General features: G+C 41.9%; 1 protein-coding gene across 1 annotated transcript in view; it reads right to left on the reverse strand.

Annotated features, from left to right (window-relative positions):
• The window catches only part of LIN52 (lin-52 DREAM MuvB core complex component), a 54,846-nt gene extending 44,150 nt beyond the window's left edge, over positions 1-10,696 (reverse strand). Inside the window, exons 1-4 of the mRNA XM_081937471.1 lie at positions 10,476-10,696; positions 6,948-7,022; positions 3,666-3,703; positions 2,080-2,146 (exon numbers count right to left, since the gene is read on the reverse strand). Coding sequence (XP_081793597.1) covers positions 2,080-2,146; positions 3,666-3,703; positions 6,948-7,022; positions 10,476-10,494 — 199 coding nt within the window. The 5' untranslated portion in view covers positions 10,495-10,696. The remainder of the gene's footprint in view (positions 1-2,079; positions 2,147-3,665; positions 3,704-6,947; positions 7,023-10,475) is intronic.
• Between the last annotated feature and the right edge of the window lie 139 nt (positions 10,697-10,835).

Here is a 10,835-nt window from a genome sequence, read left to right on the forward strand (position 1 = left end):
AAAAGCTACCGTCCATGAAGCCTTCGGAACGCTTTTGCGCGCGCTGGCCAGCTGAGTTCACCTTTTTAAAAGCTACCGTCCATGAAGCCTTCGGAACGCTTAAAACCACCCTCCGAGCTCGGAGGGTGATTTTAAGCGCTCTGAAGGCTTCAGGGACCGTCCCTGAAGCCTCCGGGGGGGCGGGGGAGGCTCTTTTCGCCCTCCCCAGGCTCCTATAAAGCCTCTGGAGCCTGGGGAGGGTGAAAAAAACATGTAAAAATGGGGGGGTCGCGCATTGTGCGTGCATGCGCACTGGGGGGGGTCGCGCGTTGCATTATGGGTGCGGCACGCCCGCACTCAACCCCCCTGCGCTCCCCCCACTTGTGGCACGCGAGCAAAAAAAGGTTTGCCATCACTGGTATATATGGTAGTTATTCAACTCCCTATTAATATTTAATCACTAAGACCAATGGATGCTAATTCGTATGGTTCTGTAATTCTATGTGTCTTTTAACTTGGTCTTTAAGAGTCACTCTAGCTCAGGGGTGTCAAAGTCGATTTCATTGAGGGCTGCATCAGGGTTGTGCTTCATCTTGGGGAAGCTGGGAAGTCTCACTTAACAACAGAAATTAGGGGCTCAACTGTGGTTGTAAATCGAGGATTACTTGTACATTGACCAATGAAAAGGTTTAACTTTCTCCAGGACACTTTACATGCAAGTCCCAAAAAACCAAGGAGCATATAAAAAAGAGGCGGAGCTTTGATCATGTAATTGTGTCTGCCACTGTGACTTTTTCAACCCGCACATCCCCCAGATGTCCCAAGAGGCTAAAGTTCAGCAATCACACCCAGAGAACATACACAAAATGTATATAACTCTTGTTTTGTTCTATGTCAGGGGTGTCAAACTCAATTTCATTGAGGGCCGTATCAGGGTTGTGTTTGAGCTGGGGGGGCATGGCTAGGGTTGTGGCCAGCTCGATATCACATGCGTCAGGGGCACCTGTGGTGGCCCATGCACTCTGCCAGCAAAAAGGGGCTTCCAAACTCAGTTTTCAGTTGCAAAGTCTTCCTGCAGCCGTCTGCCAGTGAAAATGGAGTCTGGGAGGGCTGCACACTGGCAGAGACATTGTGGGCCGCGGGTCAGTCCTTCGCTGTTTCCAAGTCAGCACCGCAGGCTAAATCTAAGCACCCCGCGGGCCGCATCTGACCCACAGGCCTTGAGTTTGACACTCCTGCTCTAGTTTGTCCATATTTAATTGATTACAAAAGCTCTGCAGAAAGATATCAATTTGTCCACTAATATTGATGTTTCTCTGGGGCTGTTAAGACGACCAAATTCAAAAAACAAGAGTTTAGCTTTAGCCAAAACTTATAAATTGCCAGCCAAGCTTGATTTTCTCCATCCTATGAAGATCAGACTGCATTTGGTGCTCATCTGAGAACTGGGAATATAGTTATCAAATATGTACTGTTAGAACATGGCCCAAGTTTCACATAGTTAATGTGCCAATGATTCAGCAACAAATAATTTGATGGCAGCAATAATAATGTTTCTCTCATCAAGCAGAAAAATATCAGGATTGCAATAGTGTATCTCTGCAGTCTGCATGTTGCATTTAAGCTTTCCTGAAGCGAAACTGTTGCCCTCCAATCTCAATCCCCTTTGACCACTTAATATATCACTTCATTTACTTCATTTACTTCATGCCTGGAAAGAGGGTGTCCAAATCTGTAAGTTACTTACCTTGAAGGGTGATAGGCAGGCTGAAGAATAGAGAGGAAAAGAAACTCCCAGGAGTTTGATTTTTTTTAAAAAGGGAGAATGAAAGAAGCAAAGAAAATCCTTCTGGTTGTTGGTTGTGTGGAGAGGAAAATACTCTCAGGACTCCAAGTAAAGAAATTAAAAACAAATTAAACTCATTTACCTCTAAAGTATATACTTTAAAAGTATCATAATTACTGGCCCTAATAATTATATTGATTTCTTCACCATATGGTAGATAAGAAACCTCAACAGATATTTATATGACAATAAAATCTAATATTAACCAAATATGTAATACAAAAATGATTTTTTATCAAGGACTAGAAACTCACCTCTCAACATGTCGATATCATCATTTTCTAATTCAGCCATCCATTTAGGTGGAGAACTGGTGATGGGCTATTAAAAACAAGCATTCATAAACAAATTATTATCTATTTTAGAAACCTTTAAAATTTCTAATAACTGATTGAAATACAGAACTATAACATTTTACAAAATTCTACTCTGATTAAATAAAAGATTTCTAAAACAGATTACTATATCCAATGGAAGAATTCTTTTCAAGGCAACAAAATACAGGCTATTTTTAAAAAGCCAATATCAATTTGTTAGGCTAGGGCAGTGGTGGGCAACCCGCGGCTCGAGAGCCACATGCGGCTCTTTACACCCTTTAATGCGGCTCTTCTGTGTGCCGGGTGCCCGCTCCCCTCCCTCCTCTCGGGCTTCGGAGGGAAGCTTCTGCAAAAGCCCGGGCGAGTGACAACCAATTTTGGTCCTATGACTGCAGAATGCTGCAAAATACCATAAATGCAGACCAGTTGTTGAGTGTTTCAAATGTGATTGGAACACTCAACAAGGTGACCACAGTGTGTGTGTGTGTGTGTGTGAGTGAGACAGACAGACAGAGAGAGGAACAGAGAGAGGGAATGAGGGAGGGAATCAGAGAGAGACTGACAGACAGACAGACAGACAGACACACACACACACACACAGAGACAGAGAGGGGGAGGAAGGGAGAGAAAGATAGACAGACAGAGAGAGAGACACACACAGAGTGAGTGATTAAGTGAATGAGTGAGAGACAGACACACCCACATACACAGAGTGACAGAGAGAGAGGAAGGGAGAGGAGAGAGACAGAGGGAGAGACAGAGACAGACACACACACACACAGAGTGAGTGAGAGACAGACAGACACACACACACACAGAGTGACAGAGATGGGGGAGGGAGGGAGAGACAAAGAGCCAGAGAGAGAGAGAGAAAGAAAAAGAAAAAAAGAAAGTGGGAGAGAGAGATGAAATTAAAAACAACAACATACAAACCTGACTTACTCAAACTATCCAAGGAAATGCAAGGCCAATGTTCACATTAGTGGTTGTGACTTTGTCAGTCAATGTCAGGATGTAATTTTCTCTACATTGTAAGGCAAATTTTACGGAATTTAACGTTATCGATAAATAATAACGTTCTAAAGTTTTTGTTTTATTAGTTGTGTTATTTGTATCCTCCCGACCTATGTGGATACTTGCATGCAGAATATTCTCAATAAAAACTTATTGAAACTAAAAACAGTGTACCATCCTATGTATTTTCGGTTTTAAAAATGTGGCTCTCAAAGTAAATTTCAATCGTGGTTTTGGCGAGATTTGGCTCAGTTGAAAAAAAAGGTTGCCCACCACTGGGCTAGGGTAAAATCTTGTTGTTACTGCATGAGGGAAAAATATAAGAAAACATAGCAAGAAAACAAAAAGTAAGTAGTTCAATTGATTTTTCTAGACATTTATAATTTTTCAATTATTTTCTACTTTAGCTGTTTTTTATTGTGATAAGCTCAATTTTCTAAAGAATTTTACGACTCAATGCCTATTTATGACAAACATCAATTTTTACACTTTTACTTATTTGTACTTACGCTTTTAAAAGAAGCTGCAAATTCAGCAACACCTGGTACTGGAGACAAGATAGACATAGTTAATTTAGTTTGATTTTTTTTTTTCAATTGTTTAAAGGCAATTACCATTTCTGTCACTTAATTAAACTGCTACATTATAATTCAGCACATATATACATTTTATCTAGGTTTATGATGGGTTCTATTAAGTTATGTGTCTATAACCGGGATGGTGAACCTATGAACCTATGGGAGCCATTTGTCCTTGCACGCATGTGCGCGCTGGCCAGCTGAGTTCATCCTTTTTAAAAGACATTTCTCACCCTCCCCAGGCTCCAGAGGCTTTATAGGAGCCTGGGGAGGGCAAAAAGAGCCTCCCCCACACCAACCCCTGGAGGCCCTCCGGAGGCTTCAGGAACTTCCCTGAAGCCTCCGGAGCACAAAAAAACAGTCCTATGGGCAAACCGGAAATTCAGGAATGGACTTCTGGTTTGCTCGTAGGGTCGGTTTAAGCCCTCCGGAGGCTTCAGAGACCTTCAGGCGGCTTTCCTGAAGCCTCCGGAGGACTAAAAACAACCCTCCGAGCAAACCGGAAGTCACTTCTGGTTTGCTCGGAGAGTGAGTTTAAGCCCTCCGGAGGCTTCAGGGATCTTCAGGAGGCTTCCCTGAAGCCTCCGGAGGACTAAAAACCACCCTATGAGCAGATGGTCCCTGAAGCCTCCGGAGGGTTAAACCGACCCTTCGAGCAAACCGGAAGTGACTTCCGGTTTGCTTGTAGGGTCAGTTTATGCCCTCCGGAGGCTTCAGGGAAGCCTCCTGAAGGTCTCTGAAACCTCTGAAGGGCAAAAAATGACCTTACAAGCAAACCGGAAGTCGCTTTATAGAAGCCTGGGGAGGGCGAAAACAGCCTCCCTGCCCCCACAGAGGCCCTCCGGAGGCTTCAGGGACCTTCAGGAGGCTTCCCTGAAGCCTCCGGAGGGCTTAAACCGACCCTACAAGCAAACCGGAAGTCACTTCTGGTTTGCTCGAAGGGTCGGTTTAAGCCTTCGGAGGCTTCAGGGACCTTCTGCTTGTAGGGTATTTTTTAGTTCTCCGGAGGCTTCAGCGAAGCCTCCTGAAGGTCTCTGAAGTCACCAGAGAGCTGCTTTCGCCCTCCCCAGGCTCCTATAAAGCCTCTGGAGCCTGGAGAGGCCAAAAAAAGCATGGAAAATGGGGGGGGGGAGTCGCACCTCTCATGTGCGCATGCACACTGGGGGGGGGGTGCACGTTGCATTATGTGTGCGGCACACCCATGCACGACCCCCTGCGCTCCCCCCCTTATGGCATGTGAGCCAAAAAAGGTTCCCAATTGCTGGTCTATAAGATTGGTATGCAATGCTTAATGACTATTATACTATTGTTTTTTTTATTATCACCAAGCCATCTTTTCATCCATACATTTTTTAAAAAAATTGTAGAACCTACGGGGAGAGGGTGCGGTCTATAAATTTAATAAAACCTAATAAACCAAACCTAATCCTACATTTTTACAATACAATACAATACAACATTCAGCATTATTTTTTTCTGGGAAATGTGCACACAAGGGACGTGATGGCTCAGTGTCTAAGATGCTGAGGTGTCGATCAGAAAGGTCGGCAGTTTGGCGGTTCGAATCCCTAGTGCCATGTAACAGAGTGAGCTCCTGTTACTTGTTCCAGCTTCTGCCAACCTAGCAGTTTGAAAGCATGTAAAAATGCAAGTAGAAAAACAGGGACCACCTTTGGTGGGAAGGTAACAGCGTTCCATGCGTCTTCGGCATTTAGTCATGCTGGCCACATGACCACAGAGACATCTTCAGATAGCACTGGCTCTTTGGCTTTGAAACGGAGATGAGCACCGCCCCCTAGATTTGGGAACAACTAGCATATATGTGCAAGGGAAACCTTTACCTTTACCTAAATGTGCACACACTCAACAGAATTTACTTCTGAAATAAATTATGCAAGATTACCTTCTTGAGCTCTTTTAAATATCTGTCTATGAATAAACATGCTCAAATTTAAGCATGCTAAAAGCAATATTTTAACAGGACAGCTCAGTGAATCATCAGTGTAAACAAACACCATTTAAATGCCATATCTGGCTCATCACAGTAAAAATACATACGTATGTACTAGCATTTTACTTCCAACCAAGATCTGTTTTACTTCAATCTCTAATATTAACTCAAAATGGTTAAAGGACTCAGTTGCCCATTAAAAAAAAAACTGATGTTTTTAATATAAGCAAGTAATTATTATTCACATTCAAATAATTATTCAGTTATTCATCTCATACAGATTGAAAAATTTTGAACATCTGATCTTTTCTTTTTTGCTCAAATATATGAAAAAATAATAATTCTCTTGCAGTGCACTAAATACAAGAGTTGCACTTATGCAACTCTTACCGTCTGCTTAATAAGAAGGCAATGGGATCCTACTGACTTACTTTGCCCAGTAGAAATAAGGAGTGAATAAAACCTCAGTATAAAAGACAATAATACCTTATATAGGCCATGATTCACTTTTGTGCAACAAAACATTTGAAAACATGGGGGAAAACACAGAGACCCTTTTCCAGTTGTATAAAATATATTTTACCTCTGAACTACTGAATAAATAGGAAATATTTCATTAAGACAATTTTATTATGTTTAAATGTAAATTAAATAAGACAAAATGTAATCACAAATATTGGCAAATACATGAGTCCCAGAATAATATTGCAGGATACAATCTGAGTCAGTTACCAGAGGTTTTATCTTCCAAGCTTTCGGGCTCATGCTGGAGCTGTTCTCAGGGAACTTCTCTATGTGCTTAGTACACAGAAAAGTTCCCTGAGGATGAGCTCCTGCATGAGTCCAAAAGCTCGGAAGACAAAACCTCTGGTCCCAATGACTGACCCAAATTTGATCCTGCAGAAAATGTAACTTTTATTCTAGCTCTGCATAATTTTTGAAGAGCCCTAGAATGCTACTCAAACTGATATTTGGCTTTTTAAAAATATGTAGTACTAAATTATATTAGCCATACAAAGGTATTATAGTATATTTCGTTAATATACTTTTAAATGTTGTCCTATGAACTAGTCAAAAACTTTCGAAACTTAGACCTATTATCTCAAAAAGGGGCTTTTCCCATATGTTAGGAAATCTAAAAGGTCTAATTATTAATCCTTGCAATAGTATCTTACTAGAAATAACAACTCTTTCGATGTAGAGTTAAAGTTGCTTTACATTAGAGTAATCCACAACTATTTACTTCTTATTCAATTACTTACATTGCTCTGGCCACAAGTCCGGAGATGCCCTGTCCAACTTTTCAAAACTGAGCAATGAGGCTTCCAAGTCTGAACCTAGAATTATATCAATTTACATATATGTAAGCCAAAATAAATCAATAGTAGCACCATTTTAAACTAACATGTAACACTTACTTGTGAACAAAATTTCTTAAGAAGTGGCTTGGAACATGAACAAGAAACAATTTGCCTCTCAAACCACAATATTTTAGTGATACTACATTGATAATATTATACTCCTATGCGAACCTAAGCAGAGCTCAGATTTTGCAACTGGCAAATCATAAGAAGTACATGATTTATCCAAATCAGATTATTTATTCAGTGGTTCTTAAATTGTTTGACAATTTAATTACCTTTTTCTGGACTAAAATAATGTCATTTATTTGCCCAAAACAGACTGTTGTTTTACACATGTACCATATTTTTTGGTTTATAAGACGCACTGGAGTATAAGACACACCAAGGTTTTAAGAGGCAAATTTTTTAAAAAAGTTTTTGTACTCTGCAAACCTCCCAAAAATGGCTTTTAAAAAAAGAAGGGGTATGAATAGCCCTTAGGAGGCTTGTAGAGTGTTCCTGAAGGGGGGGCAAAAACGAGCAAAAAATGGCCCGTTTTCACGAAAACGGGCCCGTTTTTTGTCCAAAAAAAAGGGCATTAGGAAGCTTATAGAGTGCTCCTGGGGCCGGGGGAGGGGGGGCAAATTTGAGCAAAAAACAGCCTGTTTTTTTTCTCATTTCTGCCTTCCCCAGCCCCCAGGAGTTTTCTGAAAGCCTCCTACAAGCTATGCATGGCCATTTTGGTGAAGGGGCGGGGTTTCAGAAGGCAAAAAAATGCTGTATTCAGTGTATAACACGCACCCAGATTTTCAGCCTCTTTTTTGAAGGAAAAAGTTGCATCTTATACTCTGAAAAATACAGTATCTCAACAGCAGCAGTCCTAAACTGGACCCTGACTGACAAACAAACAATTACAAATTGCTCCATAACATCCAGGATATGTCAATATTACCCAGTGGTGGGATTCAGCCAGTTGACACCACTTTGGGAGAACCGGTTGTTAAGTTTTGAGCAGTTTGGTGAACTGGTTGTTGGAAGAAATCATTAGGGCAGAGAATCGATTGTTAAATTATTTGAATCCCACCACTGTCCTTTATGTGCAGGTCCCCCAATACAATACAATATAATACAATACAATAGCAGAGTTGGAAGGGACCTTGGAGGTATTCTAGTCCAACCCCCTGCCTAGGCAGGAAACCCTATACCGTTTCAGACAAATGGCTATCCAACATCTTCTTAAAGACTTCCAGTGTTGGGGCATTCACAACTTCTGGAGGCAAGCTGTTCCACTGATTAATTGTTCTAACTGTCAGGAAGTTTCTCATCAGTTCTAAGTTGCTTCTCTCCTTGATTAGTTTCCACCCATTGCTTCTTGTTCTACCCTCAGGTGCCTTGGAAAATAATTTGACTCCCTCTTCTTTGTGGCAACCCTGAGATATTGGAACACTGCTATCATGTCTCCTAGTCCTTCTTTCTATAAAACTAGACATACCCAGTTCCTGCAACCGTTCTTCATACGTTTTAGTCTCCAGTCCCCTAATCATCTTTGTTGCTCTTCTCTGCACTCTTTCTAGAGTCTACACATCTTTTCTACATCGTGGTGAACAAAACTGAATGCAGTATTCCAAGTGTGGCCTTACCAAGGCATTATAAAGTGGTATTAACACTTCACGTGATCTTGATTCTATCCCTCTGTTGATGCAGCCTAGAACTGTGTTAGCTTTTTTGGCAGCTGCTGCACATTGCTGGCTCATATTTAATATTAATATACTCATATTTAAATGGTTGTCCATTAGGACTCCAAGATCCCTTTCACAGTTACTACTGTTGAGCAAGGTACCACCTATACTGTACCTGTGCATTTCGTTTTTGTTGCATAATGTAGAACCTTACTCTTTTCACCATTGAATTCCCCAGTTTAAGAACAATTAGCCTAAGCCCTTTCTCACTGCTGATCCACTTATCTTTGAATTTGCAGAATAATACACCAGCAATTCCTAAGCTCTCTCACTACCCTTGTTCCTAGTTACTGCAGTTATCTTCCCTCCAAGATGATAGATGACAAAGCCTCTTAACAAATTTTGCCCCCCCCCCCTGAAAGCTATCCTTAGATAATATCAGAATAAAGAAGAAAATAAAACTTTACCGCTGGTACAATATAGACAACTTAAACCTGCCTTTTTAATCAGCTGAAGATAAGAGGAAAGCAACACTATGGGACAGAAAAATGGAAGAGAATGTTTATACCAAAGTTAGGTGTCACCAAGAAAAAAGATGTCATGTGCCAAATTTCTGCTAGTGGGGTCTAGAAAAAGAGACTTTTCTGTTTGTGGCTGCCACCCTCTGGAATATTCTCCCACTGGAGGCAAAGTCCATCCTTACATTCCTGGCCATCCAGAAGAGCCTGACAACTTGGCTCTGCTGCTTGGTCTGGGGCCTTGACAGGGACTTGTTATGTTGCAGTGACTGACTGGGAGAAGATCCCCACCTCCAGGCCACTCATAATGTTGGTTTTTAGTTTTTTTATTTACTTCTTCTAATTTTAATTCTATTGTACTTCCCCCCCCCCCTTTTATCACATTGTAAGTTGCCTAGAATCACTGTATTGGTGAAATAGGCAGCATTTAAATTTAATAATTGCTTACTATGCCTAGCAGCCATTTCATAGATTCCAAGTAAAAAGGATCCCCCCCATCCCAGCCTTTTAAATTAAGAAACAGCAAAATTTCTACAATAGAAACTAAACTAAACTACACTACAGCACAGCTCAGCTGTCCAAATTGTGAACTACCACAATCTTCCCTGGCCTCTTAGGCTTCCAGCATACAAGGACTGCATTGGGAGGGCAAGTTGGAAAAGTCTGATTTACTCCAGAGTGATGGCATTCACCTTGTTTCCCACTGTTGGCGCTTAGTGACACAAAACACAAGCCAACCATAATTCCTCACGTAATTGTACAGATTACTAAGAAGAGGGTCAGACCAACTAGAGATCTACTTTAAATCCCAATAACCATTTTAACAACGATTTTTTCCCCAACGATGAGCTTCTATCAAACAAGATGCTAAGCATATTCGTTCAGAAGCGAAGTCCAATGATACCAAAAAGAGCGTTCCCACCTGCGGCTAATTAGAAACTCAATCTGGTTCAATTGGTTAAGGCATCAGCAAGAAACCGACAGACCCTGAGTTCTAGTCCCGCCTTAGGACAAAGCCAGCTGGGTGATCTTGTGCCAGTTAGCCCTATGAAGGAGGCAACGGCAAACCCCTTCTGCAAAACCTTGCATGTCCAGGCAGATTCGGAGAATCGGACACCATAGAACGTGGGGAGAAAAGTGGCTAATTATCCCCGTAATCAATACATGCCTACTCAAAAATAGGTAAACCGCGAGCATAAGTAGGAAGACAGAATACTACAAACCTCTCCGTCTTCCTCAACGTCTCTTACCTTCCGTAGAGACCGCCATCTTAGTCCATCACATGACAGCCCAATCTCCCCCCCCCCTTTTCACGCGGGAGTCTGTACTGTTGACAGGATTTTTTCGAACGAGACACGAACGCTCCGCCTCCTTCTCCCCCGCTCCGGTTCTGCCTCTTTCCCCTCAAAAAACCTCCAGGGAACTAGGGAAACTAGGGAAAAGAAAAACTGACCAGTCAAGTTCCGCCTGGAGGGGGCGTTTACAGCCAAGTAGCCAATGGTATCCTCCCCTTGAAGGGGCCGGGGCAAGCTAGGCCCTTTCAAAGTTCTATTGGTTGGAGAGAGCGCCCCGGAGGGGAGGGATGCGGTTCGGGTTGGCCAAAGACAAAA

The sequence above is a fragment of the Natrix helvetica genome (genome assembly GCF_964273705.1).
Source record: "Natrix helvetica genome assembly, chromosome: 1".
Lineage (NCBI taxonomy): Eukaryota > Metazoa > Chordata > Lepidosauria > Squamata > Natricidae > Natrix > Natrix helvetica.